The sequence below is a fragment of the Ranitomeya imitator genome, chromosome 5 (assembly GCF_032444005.1).
Source record: "Ranitomeya imitator isolate aRanImi1 chromosome 5, aRanImi1.pri, whole genome shotgun sequence".
In the NCBI taxonomy this organism is placed as follows: Eukaryota; Metazoa; Chordata; class Amphibia; order Anura; family Dendrobatidae; genus Ranitomeya; species Ranitomeya imitator.
In genome coordinates this window covers 304,808,821-304,824,139 of record NC_091286.1, presented here as the reverse complement: position 1 = coordinate 304,824,139, position 15,319 = coordinate 304,808,821, and the positions used below count along the sequence as shown (strand labels likewise).

General features: G+C 38.3%; 1 protein-coding gene across 2 annotated transcripts in view; it reads left to right on the top strand.

Moving 5' to 3' along the window:
- Positions 1 to 15,319, top strand: part of GRIK2 (glutamate ionotropic receptor kainate type subunit 2) — a 1,405,635-nt gene that overhangs the window by 437,883 nt on the left and 952,433 nt on the right. For both annotated transcript variants that reach the window (XM_069726310.1, XM_069726309.1), the window contains one exon: positions 10,902 to 11,069. In XM_069726310.1, the coding sequence (XP_069582411.1) occupies positions 10,902 to 11,069 (168 nt within the window). The remainder of the gene's footprint in view (positions 1 to 10,901; positions 11,070 to 15,319) is intronic.

Below are 15,319 nucleotides of genomic sequence, written 5' to 3'. Positions count from 1 at the left end.
CATCATCAAGAACTTCAAGGAGAAAGCTTCCATTGTTGTCAAAAAGGTTCCAAGGTGCCCAAGAAAGACCAGCAAGCCCCAGGAGGGTATCTTAAAACTGTTTCAGCTGCGGGATCGGACTACCAGCAGTGCCGAGCTTGCTCAGGAATGGCAGCAGGCTGGTGTGAGTGCTTCTGCACACACTGTGAGGCGGAGACTCTTTGAGCAAGGCCTGGTTTCAAGGAGGGCAGCAAAGAAGCCACTTCTCTCTAGAAAAAAACATCAGGGACCGACTGATGTTCTGCAAAAGGTACAGGAAGTAGACTGCTGAGGACTGGGGCAAAGTCATATTCTCTGATGAATCCCCTTTTCGATTGTTTGGGACATCTGAAAAACAGCTTATTCAGAGAAGAAGAGGTGAGCGCTACCACCAGTCTTGTCTCATGCCAACTGTAAAGCATCCTGAAACCGTTCATGTGTGGGGTTGCTTCTCAGCCAAGGGAATCAGCTCACTCACAGTCTTGCCTAAAAACACAGCCATGAATAAAGAATGGTACCAGAATGTCCTCCAAGAGCAACTTCTCCCAACCATCCAAGAGCAGTTTGGCGCCCAACAATGCCTTTTCCAGCATGATGGAGCACCTTGCCATAAAGCAAAGGTGATAACTAAATGGCTCATGGAACAAAACATAGAGATTTTGGTTCATGGCCTGGAAACTCCCCAGATCTTAATCCCATTGAGAACTTGTGGTCAATCATCAAGAGACGGGTGGACAAACAAAAACCAACAAATTCTGGCAAAATGCAAGCATTGATTATGCAAGAATGGACTGCTATCAGTCAGGATTTGGTCCGGAAGTTGATTGAGAGCATGCCAGGGAGAATTGCAGAGGTCTTGAAGAAGAAGAGTCAACACTGCAAATATTGACCTGCTGCATTAACTCATTCTAACTGTCAATATAACCTATTAGTACTCATATTATGATTGCAATTATATTCTGCATGTGATATAAACATCAGACAAACACTAATAAAAACCAGAGGGCAGCAGATCATGTAAAAATATAATTTTGGTGTCATTCTCAAAATTTTTGGCCATGACTGTAGATATGTATATATATACATATATATGTATATATACATATACATATATATATATATATATATATGCTGTCTCACAGACAAATGCATACATATATATGTTTACTCCAACAATCCAAGTGTGAGAAAGGAATGTACATATCAAATATTATTTGTTCGTCAAGCTGATAGATATGTATATCCATATATAGTATATATATATATATATACATATATATATATATATATATATATATATATATATATATATATAATGCCTTGCGAAAGTATTCGGCCCCCTGGACCTGGAACTTTTCAACCTTTTCAACACTGCAAATATTGACTTGCTGCATAAACTCATTCTAACTGTCAATATAACCTATTGGTACTCATAATATGATTGCAATTATATTCTGTATGTGATATAAACATCAGACAACACTAATAAAAACCAGAGGGCAGCAGATCATGTAAAAATATAATTTTGGTGTCATTCTCAAAAATTTTGGCCATGACTGTAGATATGTATATATATACATATATATATATATATATATATATATATATGCTGTCTCACAGACAAATGCATACATATATATGTTTACTCCAACAATCCAAGTGTGAGAAAGAAATGTACATATCAAATATTATTTGTTCGTCAAGCTGATAGATATGTATATCCATATATATAGTATATATATATATATATATATATATAATGCCTTGCGAAAGTATTAAAGTATTCGGCCCCCTTTACCTGGAACTTTTCAACCTTTTCCCACATATCATGCTTCAATTGTGAAGTTGAACGAAATTTATTGGTTATTTTACATTTTTGTGGAAATTCAAAAACTGAAAAGTGGGGCGTGCAATATTATCGGCCCCTTTACTTTCAGTGCAGCAAACTCACTCCAGAAGTTCATTGTGAATCTCTGAATGATCCAATGTTGTCGCAAATGCCTAATAATGATAAATATAATCCACCTGTGTGTAATCAAGTCTCCGCATAAATGCACCTACTCTGTGATAGTCTCAGGGTTCTGTTTGAAGCACAGAGAGCATCATGAAGACCAAGGAACACAACAGGCAGGTCCGTGAAACTGTTGTGGAAAAGTTTAAAGCCGGATTTGGATACAAAATGATTTCCAAAACTTTAAACATCCCAAAGAGCACTGTGCAAGCGATCATATTCAAATGGAAGGAGTATCACACCACTGCAAATCTACCAAGACCTGGACGTCCCTCTAAACTTTCATCTCAAACAAGGAGAAGACTGATCAGAGATGCAGCCAAGAGGTCCATGATCACTCTGGATGAACTGCCGAGATCAACAGCTGAGGTGGAACAGTCTGTCCATAGGACAACAATCAGTGGTACACTGCACAAATCTGACCTTTATTGAAGAGTGGCAAGAAAAAAGCTATTTCTCACAGATATCCATAAAAAGTGATGTTTAAAGTTTGCAACAAGCCACCTGGGAGACACACCAAACATGTGGAAGAAGGTGCTGCGGTCAGATGAAACCAAAATCAAACTTTTTGGCAAAAATGTCAAACGAAAGGTTTGGCTTAAAGGCAACACAGCTCATCACCCTGAAGACACCATCCCCACTGTCAAACATGGCGGTGGCAGCATAATGGTTTGGGCCTGCTTTTCTTCAGCAGGGACAGGGAAGATGTCTAAAATTGATGGGAAGATGGATGGAGCCAAATACAGGACCATTCTTGAAGAAAATCTGTTGGAGTCTGCAAAAGACCTGAGTCTGGGACGGAGATTTATCTTCCAACAAGACAATGATCCCAAACGTATTACGGATGTCATACGGATGTCACACGGATGCTTACATGTGAGAAAATCGCGTCCTCGCAATGCACACGGATGACATACAGATCACTGTTCAGGGAACATTTCTGCAATTGTTGTCAGTGTAAAACAGACTGATTTTTTATACGTTGTGTGTGACTCCAGCCTAAATGAGATCCCCCAACATTAAACCTAATGGTATTTTACTTACTGATCAGAATGGGTTTGATTGTCAGGACCTTGCAAAAGAACAGGGGCAGCAGCATTTTTTCCCCTCCACAGCAGCACTGCCATCTATCTGCAAGGTAGGGAAGTGCAACACAGCCCTGTGTATGTGAACAGAGCAGCTCCATGCAGAACAGTGTCACTTTGACAGTAAAAATGATGAAGGAGAATTGACCCCATAACTGAGTGTATTTACACCATTGTATAATAATTGGGAATATCCCTTTAAAAAAAGTGATATCTGCAGATTATTTTACCTTTTTTTCCCTATGGTTGTATTTTTTTCAATTTTTGCAAGGTTGTTTCCACCAATCTCCTCCATTGGGAAACAATGTACAGTCTGAGCTATGTCAATGCTGCAGTTTTTTACTCGGAGCCAGAGGTGACTCCAGGTCACCAATAAGCTGCAACCTTAGAAGGAAGACAGACTTTTCAATGACTGTGTTAGGGTTGGTGGAGCGCACCGAGTATATATATGTATTAATCGGTGCGTTCGCAACCTGGGGTCCACCGTGCAGGAGAGGAACCTGCTGCAGGCAAATGGCGGCCCTATATGGTGGTATAAGCGAACTCTGTTAACTCCACAGATTCGCTAGAAACATGATGCTGTTCCCTGTTAACCTCACAGAGGTACACAGCTACCAAACCGAGCAAAACTGTGATCATGCAGTCTGAGAAGCAGGCAAACAACTCCCCACTGGAGGTGCCGGTCTTCTAGTGGCTTATTTCGGCCAAGGCCCTGAATACACACATACAAACTCCTCACCGGAGGTGGCGGTATTCTAGGGGCTTATTTCAGCCAAACCCTAACCTCATCAAGACATGACCACACTGGCGCTAAGCTCATAGACTTTGGTTTGATACTAGCACATGGCCGTGCGGCCATGCAAACCTTTTATAGCTGTAGCAGACAAGGACCTTCCAAGTGGTCCAATAGGAGCTGCTACAGGGTCTGAGCATGTGACCCCAGACCTCCAATGAGAGGTCCTCCCGTGGGCATGCACAGTGTGTGCAAAGCAGGACTTAGTCCCAGAAAAGCCTGCACGCTGCTGACCAGTGCTGGCTACAAAAGCAGAACCTGGAAAGGCAGCAGTAACCCTTTGCACAGTATCAGGCAGAGCGAGACGCTGGGACCGACGTTTCTGCTGAGCAGGCTCCACTGCGGCTGAAACAGAATGGGAAACTGCAGCAGTCATGGCTCGAGATTCCCCCTGTGCAGCAGTGGGAACTTGACTCTTAACAGACTGTCCAATAATACGGAAAATCTGATGGTTCAGAACCTGTCTGGTCCCTTTTTGGCTGCATTCATTTATATCTTCAGTTTTAAAGCTGAAGTCTTAAACAGGTAAAGTTTTACTTTTATTCTACTTCCACATATGTAGCAAGTATTTGATATGTACCTGCCTGAAATCATCTGGGGACGGAGTTCGGCAAGCTGGAAAGCCCCCAAGGCAAATGCTAGTTTCAGCCTTGTAGTATTGTGCTTTGGTGTAGTGTGGTGCCACCTGCAGGTCATTTCCCTTACTGCAGTTTTATGAAAATTAATGTTTAAAATGTATTTTGTAATCACATCATGGATGTGTGGTTTATTTGGCTATTTTCTTGCTGAAGGGGGCAAGCTTACCTTTCAAACGGTGTATCTTTTGTGTGTGTGGGTGCAGTATGAACGGAGATATAAAGTAATCACCGAAAAAGAGTGTTTCGAAATAATATAGAAGGATATATCTTAGCAGAAGAACAATACTTAGTATTTCTATATCTAAAACAACCCTCCAATCTTGACAATCCACAGCTACTAAACAAGTGAGGTGAAAGTGAAGGTATCTAAACCTGACTGTTTGTATTGCATATATTGTTTATGAAAATAGCAATTGAACATTGTGTATCTGCCTTCAAAGTAGACTAGATTAATTTATTGTGAAGGATCCTATCAAAATTGATTGTTCCTGATATATATGTCTTCTTTTAAATTCTCCATGGAGGCAATGTTGCAAAATTGCTTTCCACGGGCAAAACAAAGGTTTGCTTCCTATCTTACAAGGAGCTGTATTTGCCCATCACGAGCACATTAACTGTGTCTATCATTTCTGTTTAGAATTTCATTGTCACTTGAGAAACAATCTTCCACTTCACCAGCATGGCAGCTTACATGCCTTATATTTTTGTATTCATATTCCTCATGTAACAATTTTCCAGTTCCCTTAACAAAATCTATCAAATCTATTGTTATTTTCCTTTTACTTGAGCCAGAATTTTCTATTTGCTTGTCAGTTTCTTTCTTAGCTATTGCCCAGCCTGCATTTATATTCAGGAAAGGTTTTGATTCCCTCAGTTCTATCTACTAAACCATAACTATGTCCTTTCTATGACCTTTTTTATCATTCGATGACAAATTGTTCCAGTCATTAGTTTGCATTTCAAACACAAATTTGCGCATGTACGTGTGCTAACTCAAGGCTGAATAGCAACAATTTTGTAGCTCTCTGTTGGTGATGTTATATTACCTTGTACATGTTTGAAGAAGCAACTAACTTATATTTTTAATTTAATGAAAAAAAATTTAAATTCTGAAGTGCACACAGCAATTTGACTATCACGTTCCTTTAATATTTTTTTTACATCAATCTCTGTTTAGCTGGCCACTGAGTTAGTGTCTACTTTGCTAAGGAAATAAAATAAGATATAATGAAAGAGCTAAACAGCATTATTCAGTTGTTCCATTAATTTTTCAATTAGACTATAATATTTACTAGGAATGACAGTAGATTTCATGGTGATGTTCCCTGGCAATATGAGGGAAATTATAGTCTAAAGTCTAAAGTGTATATGAATGGTGCAGGAGAAAGATGGTGAAGTTTCTCACCAACATCAGTTTGCCAACGCTATTCTTAAGCAATAGGAGCTATGAAAGAAAAGAGGTTACTCATATACTGTATGTATACCACTGTAACGTTCACATGTTTCATAATTTCTATAACTACTACTAGGGGTCATTTTGACCCCTATTCAAAAGTACTGATTCTAAAGTAAAAATAACTAATAAAATTAAAGAACATTTATTTTTACTTAGTAGGAGTAGTGTTGAGATTAAGTACAACAACGTAAACTCATTTTCCATTTCCATGGTCATGGCAACCAGTATTTCGCAGTTAAAACAAACATACGTTTCTATTTTCCCAGTGCATTTTCAACAGACTGGCTTGTTACAGCTTGCACAAGTTTCAATCTTTCTGTTTTTGATGGATCTTCCAACACCACATTTACGATGCTTACGGATTTCTTGCCTATTCGTTTGTTGTCCAGACATGGCCGATAACAGGCCACTTTTTGATTCCAAAGGATTTTTGCAAAGCTCTAATGCCTGCTGAAGAATGAACTCCAGTCTGCTAATTCGAATCACAGTTTCTGTTCCATAGAGTATTCTTGCATTCATAGCTGCTAAGTCAAGTACATTACAAAACACCTGAAGAGTCCATCAACTGCTTCCAGATTTTGTAGTGTACGTTTGAACCATCTGGTCTACTGTGTTCACTACAACCTTTGTTTTATTGTAAAATATTACCATTTTCGTGTTTTTTGTGTCTTTCCAACTTCTTCATCTGGGTGAAGGATACTGAGGAAAATGAGATTCTTATTTGGCTTACCTTGGTAAACTGCAAGAGTGATGTCACCTTTCTTCATCAGAGTAATCTCTTTCCTTGCACGTTTCATCATTCCCACAATGCTTGTTCTCTTTGCTTTCGGCATATTGACAAGTTTCAATGAGGTAAAAAAGTTATTTACAGTACCATTTCATCCCGTGTTCAAAAATGGATCCATTAGTTTGAAAGCAACATGTTCTGCAAGAGATTGATCAGATGATTGTTGTTCATCCTTTCCCAAATATGGAAATCAGCTGCAGAGGTATTTGGAATCTGTAGCCAAACTTGTCCAGCTTATTTGCTATATATTGGTATATTGGGTGAAAAGACATATTGATTTAGTTGGAAAAAGCTGTTAGTCAACTGTTAGATTTTGTCCAGGTTTGTGACACAGTTTGCAATTTCCAGTAGGCAATTTCCAATGAAATTTCCAGTAGGCAAACTTGTCATTTTTCAATGTATCAGATGGGGTCGATTTTATGTCAAATAGTACACATCACATAAATTCATTGAACCTACTTCTCGGCATAGTGTCCTGAAAGAAGCAAGGACCCCAACTACTTTACCACAAAGTTTTTACAGAAAGATCATTTGCATTGAATGCGCACTGCACATATAATCTTTTAATAAATGCATCAAGCTCAATTATAGAAACTGTCCATTTATCATCTTCAAGTTTCTTTTGAGCCTCCGTTTCTGTACTCTTTTTTAAGTGGTGAAGTATAGGTTCATCAATCAGCAATCTCCATGCACTTGACACATTCCCATTGATGATCTCCCATTGTCTATGTAAAAAAAAAATCAAAACATGCATAGATCTCTTCAGCATTTTTGATGAGATTTAAATATTAATTTTTTTTAAAACATAAAAACAAATCTTTATCCCATACTGATCATCTGTATTGCCGTTGATTTTTAAGAATATGTTGCAATCATTAACATAACCACCTGATTTTTTTTATCAATTGCTCATGAATAAAAATGGTTGCCAACCAGATGTCACATGGATGTAAAAAATGGACATATGGTTGATACACCAATGGAATAAGAATAACAATCCAGATAAACATCTTCTGATTTTCTCTAGATGAAAATCAGATGATTTTTCACAGGCTCGTCTGAACCCTACCTAGCTGGTGACAATGTTGCTACCTAGGATGTATTCCACAAAGTGGAAGGTTATGAAATTAGTTAAAATGACAAATAACTGAAACTATACATAATGCTTTGTACAAAAATGTATAGCATTTATTAACGATAAAGAACTCTAATGAGTAATTAGATGGCACTTTAATTGGAATAAAACAATATTGCCCAATTATGATTGGAATTAGTATAGATCATGTTGGGAATTTACAGTTAGCGATCATAAGTCAGGCAGTTATAAAGTACATATGTCAAGTTTTGAGAAAAATGTACACAAACTTCAAAAAGACAACTTTGTGTTTACTGGTGAATCGTATCTAGGACACGTTCGTATAATAGATACACTCAATATGTGTAATTTCTTGAGTTTAGTTTTACTTAGCAGCCCTATTTACACTTACATTAGGGGATATTGGTTCCTCCTGTGGAGATCCAACTGGTATAGAGAGTCTTATAGACAGCAGAGCATTGTAAGAAACTCATTGATGGTTACCGGAAGCAGTTGGTCGCAGTTATTTTGGCTAAAGGTTGTACAACCAAGTATTAGGCTGAGGGTGCCAATACTTTTGTCTGGCCCATTTTTGGAGTTTTGTGTGAAATGATCAATGTTTTGCCTTTTGCTTCATTCTCTTTTGTATTTTTTCATTTAAGACAAATGAAATGAAGATAATAATACAAAAGAATTTGTGTTTGCAATCATTTTCACATTTTCAGGAAGAAACTGAGTATTATCTGACAGAATTGCAGGGGTGTCAATACTTTTGGCCACAACTGTATGTCTCTAGACAAGTCTCTCTAGTAGAACCTTAATGTAGCTTCCCTGTAAGTCAATATATCAACTAGTTTTATAATAACATGGCTGGGGATATCATCCAAACAAGACACATCTATCAAATAATAATATTTTAGTGTTTTTCTCCTTAATCCAGCCAACAAAAGAGTAAGACCTACAAAACAGTGCTTGTGCTGTGTATGTATAAATACGCTCTTTGGTTTGGTTTAAAATGAAAGAAGTAACAAGTAAATAACATAGAATTCCCCTTTAAGTACACATATATACCTATTTTAGCTAATCACTGTGATTTTGTGCCAGGTAGGTGCATTACTGCTTAATTAAATGTGGAGTTATACTTCGAAGGTACTTTACATCGTAGGTTAATTGACTGTAATGCTTCATAAACCTCTAGAAGTAGATATCCCCATCAAACTTTTATAAATGTAAAGTGTATGAACTGCTGGAAAATTCAGAAAATTAATCTTCAATGTAGATATAACCTTTAGCCTTTTTTATAATTCAGTTTTAGCAGGAAAAAAAGTTTAATATAAAAATGCTAATGCTATTTCAACAATTAATACGGTTTTGAAAAAAAAAATATAAATGTTCTCTTAATGGTTCAAAAATGCCTGTCGTGTATTTATATTAATTTTATCTGTTCCTCTTCCTCTCGTTTCATTTAATAAATTAGCTTTAGATAATAGTAATATGCAGATTGTAAACCTTCCTTTTTTACTTCAAATATTTATTTCCAAGGTAAAACACAAAGTCATTTGAAAATATTTTGAATATTTACCAAGACAGCTTTACACTCAGTTTACGAGAAACTTCATAAATCAAAAAGGAACTTGATCCTTATTAAATATGTTAAACGATGCTGTACTTCTTTAATTACAATTTTAAATGTGGCTCTTTGGAACAATACAGACTGCGTGTGTTTCTTAGCATGAAGCCATATTCCCTGGCCTTTTTTTTTTGTCTTGTTCTTTATCATCTAGTGACAGTTATGAAAATATCCTTCTTTTATAAAAGCACTGAATATTAATCCACTAATTCCTTAAACTTTGTATGTGCTACCCTCCTACGGCTAACATAATTCAATTTTAATATTGAATTTTTAGTCCGATAACCCAATGATAACCACCAACGTCTGTCATTACTAATGTTCTGATTTGTGTTGTTTTTTATGCAATCATCTTTCATATGGTAAATGATATGAAGATAAATGCTCTTTGAAAAAAGAAACTTACATACAGATAGGAAAATGCACATGCATGTAATCTGTATTGATCTCCTGAAGTCAGATTATTTGCACTTGTCTTTTTAGGGGGATATAATCATTGTAGACAGGACCCCTTTAGAGTTGCTAAAAATATTTCTTCCTTTCACAAAACTTTCCTTTTCCTTTGCTAAACATTTATCCCTTCATTTGATATGACTGCAAATAATGCAACATTGCTTTATTTAAAGATTTTTGCTAGGAAATCTAAGCGCAGCAATATGTAGAGGCAGAGACCCTATATCCAGTGATATGTAATTTATTAGGCTGAGTGCTGCTGTTTCAATAAATTTAGTGATTTGTCAGTAAAAATTTATCACTACAGGACTAGTTGTTGAGTTCCTTCTAGTCAATGTATAATCCCCCCCACCACTAATTAGCAATTTTATGTTGATATACTGTGTCAAACCCAATAAAAAAATAAAATGAGGATATACCCTTCAGTAGGCAAAGCAGTAAACAGTAATAGTACATGTAAATAACATAGGGAACTTACTTAACACTATTTTGATCAATAAAGCATAAGCGTCATCCCACCACGACAAGGTGTACCCATCTGGAATAGTTCTATACCTTCTCTAGCAATAAAACCTTAATTTGTGTCAGCCGACGTCAATCTAGAGAGAGGGCAGAACAGAACAGGGGGCCCGACTATAGGAGCCACAGTATGAAGGTGCTCTTACACATTGCACATATACCAACTTATGCTTCAGATCATTTCTTTGGTTTTTGCAATAAGCATTATACACAGAAAGCTGCCAATCAGTGGTGTGGGTGGGGTTATAGAGGGCTCAGCATTCAGAGCACTGCTATATCTGCAGCAATATACGTGTGTGGTATAACTTTGATCTTTTGTTGTTTTATATGGATCATATAGGACTAATTCTAAACCTTTATTTTATCGAGTAATATGGATCGTTAATGTGACTATACCCATATATGAATATTTATCTATTTTTTTTTCTATTTCTAGGTGGAATTTTTGAATATGTTGAGTCTGGTCCATTTGGAGCCGAAGAACTTGCCTTCAGATTCGCAGTGAATACTATTAACAGGAACAGGACATTACTTCCAAACACAACTTTAACATATGATACTCAAAGAATTAATCTTTACGACAGCTTTGAAGCATCTAGAAAAGGTAGTTTTTATTTACCACCATTAAAAAGTTAACTTCATGTTTTTTTTATAAATCAGTAGCATAATCATTCTTTACTTATCAGGCACCTATTTTCCTCTTCCTACCTCATGGAATTATTATTGACTCTTACCACTGAACATAATCTTCACATGGGTTTTTAGCTCATCAAGAGATGAGATTGCAGTTGCTGTCCATAAAAGTCTAAGAACGGCGAGAAAGAGGCAAAGGAAGAGAGTCCTTCAGAGATGCTGTTGATAATTCTAGTATTGCACTTCACCCTAATATTGGATGCATTATACTATGCTGCTCAATGCTGATGTATTTTGTCCTCCATGATGCTATGGCCTAAACTCCTGAGGTTATAGAAAGGGGGAAAATATCTCATATTTTCTGCATGTAGAAGACTTGAGATGATCAATCTGCAAGGGATCGAGTTTGAGTCAGATTTCCTGAAATTCATGGTTTCACGCAAATTCAAGCATTTTGAAGTTAATTCACAGTTTAAAAAACAAAGAAACAAAACTTGACTGACACCATTTCCCACACTGTTGAAGCATCAGACAGCAAAATACAACCATTTTGTGTAGCCATGTGGGTGTTAGGAGTCGAGTTTCCTCTGCTGCACAGGGGGAATCTCGATCCGTCTCCGCTGCGGTCTCCCATTCTCCTCCAGCCGCAGTGGAGTCTGCTCAGCAGGGACGTCGCTCCCAGTGTCTTGCTCATTCTCACTCTGTACAGAGAGTTACTGCTGCTTCTTCAGCTCCTGCCATTAAAGTCAGTGCTGGTCAGCGGCGAGCGGACTTCCCTGGGACTAAGTCCTTGTTTGCGCACACTGAGCATGCCCAGAGCAAGATCTCCCGTTGGAGATCGAGGGTCATGTGCTCTGGCTCTGCAGCGCATTCCATTGGTCCTCTTGGCAGGTCTTGGAAGGGCACAGTTTCTGTGGCCACTTCCTGTCCTGCAATTATATAAACTGCGCATGACCGCACGGCCATGCGCTAGTGTACAATTGAATACGTGTGTTTGTTGTGAGTGCAAGTCGTTCATTAAATACCCCTACCCTATATTATGACTGTTCACGTATGGAGTATGGCTGCTATCTAGCGCCCGACAAATCACTCAACGTGTCACACACGTATCAGCGTCTATTGCTGTGACCGCCAGTGCGGCGCCACGCTCCAGTAGTGCGCTTCCTGACCCACGTCTGGGTGCTTAGTGGTGCCTGCCAGCACGGCACAGTTCGCACTTCGGTGCTCTAATTATAAGAGTTGCCTAACACACCCTGTTGCGGTGTTGTGCCAGCAAGGGTCTAATCGGACTTCAATCCTAGTTGGGGTTAAGTTCGCTGACTGCTTGCTCGCCTTCTATGTGCGGTACCGCGACCCTGTGACGCAACAGGATCGCTTCCTTCACGTTGGGTGAAGTTTAACCCACGCGAGTATACTTATGAGTACCGCCATATAGTCCGTCATTACTCAGCAGCAGGTTCCATCTCTGCACGGTGGATCCCGGGCTACGAACGCACCGTACACTATCAGTCTTATTATTTGGTGCGTTCCGCTAACCCTAACAGTGGGTTTCACCAAAATACATCTTACTTTTTATCATGCCTTGTACAGTGGTGGACAGTACCTGGCCCATCACTGATCCACAGTTCACAGCAGGGCATGGTTAGTATGGCAGTCGTTTGACATCTCCAGAGTCACTTGGTAAGCCTTTCTCTCATGCACCTTAATGGTCAGAAAGGTCCTCACATGCTATCTCCCCCCTGTAGAGTGTAAGTTCTTCTAATCAATGGAGTAACTCCTTTATATCTTCTGTCGAGTAGAGTGTAACCTCTTACAATCAATGGTGTCTTCTATCTCTATCTAATGTAAAGTTTTATGTCTTATGGTAAACACGGTTCTCTTTCTCTCTCTCCTGTCCTCCACGTATTTTTTCCTAGAAATTACAAGGTTTCCGGTATTGAAATTTATGTGAATTTATTGACTGCAAATCAATTTCTTTTTTTAAATCCGCCAAAGTTGGCAAATTAGAATTTCAAATTATTTTATAATCTCTAGCATGTAGTGTACTGGAAAAAATAGTATCAGGAAAAATATCAATTAAAGCTAAAACCTGTGAATGTGGAAAATTGCTAAAAATGACAGATATCTTTGATATATCTTTTTTTCATTGCAGCCTTTTGGTAAATTCAAAAAAGTTCATTTAAATGAGTGTCTCAGCAAAGGGTCTGAATACTTATGATCATGTGATATTTCAGTTTCACTTTTTTAATAAATTTGAAAAATATTCTACATTTCTGTTCTTTTTCAGTCACGATGGGGTGCAGAGTGTACATTAAGGAGAACAAAATGAACTTTTTTGTATTTACCAAATGGCTGCAATAAAACAAAGAGTGAAAAATTTAAACTTTCCGTAGCCACTGTGATAGCTACAAATGGTGTTATTGTCATACATATAAATTTGTGTTGGGAAAAGTCTATTTAAACTATATATATATATATATATATATATATATATATATATATATATATATATATACTGCTCAAACAAATAAAGGGAACTCTTAAACAACAAAATATATCTCCAAGTAGATCTAACTTTTGTGAAATCAAACCGTCCACTCAGGAAGCAGCACTGTTTGACAATCAATTTCACATGCGGTTGTGCAAATGGAATAGACAATGGATGGAAATTATTGGCAATTATCAAGACACACTCAATAAAGGAGTGGTTCTGCAGGTGGGGACCACAGACCACATCTCAGTACTAATGCTTTCTGGCTGATGTTTTGGTCACTTTTGAAAGTTGTGGAGATTTGGATGGGGCTTTAGGAGGGCAACAACACAGCAGCAGGACCGCTACCTCAGCCTTTGTACAAGGAGGAACAGGAGGAGCAGTGTCAGAGCCCTGCAAAATGACCTCCAGCAGGCTACAAATGTGCATGTGTCTGCACAAACGGTTAGAAACCAACTCCATGAGGATGGCCTGAGTGCCCGATGTCCACAGATGGAGGACATCTGCTCACAGCTCAACACCGTGCAGGATGCTTGGCATTTGCCACAGAACACCAGGATTGTCAAATTCGCCACTGTCACCCTGTGCTCTTCACAGATGAAAGCAGCTTTACACTGAGCACATGTGACATGCATGACAGAGTCTAGAGACACCGTGGAGAGCGATTAGCTGCCTGCAACATCCTTCAGCATGACCGGTTTGGCAGTGGGTCAGTAATGGTGTGGGGTGGAATTTCTTTGGAGGGCCGCACAGCCCTCCATATGCTCGCTAGAGGTAGCCTGACTGCCATTAGGTACCAAGATAAGATCCTCAGACCCCTTGTGAGATCATATGCTGGTGTGGTTGGCCCTGGGTTCCTCCTAATGTAGGACAGTGCAAGACCTCATGTGGCTGGAGTGTGTCAGCAGTTCCTGCAAGATGAAGGCATTGAAGCTATGGACTGGCCCGCTCGTTCCCCAGACCTGAATCCGATAGAACACATCTGGGACATCATGTCTCGCACCATCCACCAACGTCATGTGGCACCACAAAATGTCAAGGAGTTGGCAGATGCTTAAGTCCAGGTCTGGGAGGAGATCCCTCAGGAGACCATCTGCTGCCTCATCAGGAGCATGCCCAGGCATTGTAGGAAGGTCATACAGGCACGTGGAGGCCACACCACTACTGAGCATCATTTCCTTGTCTTGAGGCATTTCCATTGAAGTTGGATGAGTCTGTAACTTAATTTTCCACTTTGATTTTGAGCATCATTCCAACTCCAGACCTCCGTGGGATATTGATTGTGATTTACGATGATAAATTTTAGGTTTTATTGTTCTCAACACATTCCACTATGTAATGAATAAAGATTTACAACTGGGATATTTCATTCAGTAATATCTAGGATGAGGGATTTTAGTGTTCCCTTTATTTTATTGATCAGTGTATATATGTATATAATTTTATGATTAAATATAAATATATTGCCAGAATGGAAAATATTTGTTTTTTAAAGTAAGAATAGTTTCCAAGTTCTTATTTGTAAAATGATGAGACCTAAATTTGAAATTCACATGCATATAGATTACCTTAAGTAAATCAGGCTTTTAATTTACTTTACATTTAATAGTATAAAATTACTGTCATTCTTATTTCATTGATACTCTTCTTTACTTAAGAAATGTATTCTTAGCATTGATTCATATAATTTCATTTTCATACTACTAAACTATACTTTATTAAAAATAAAA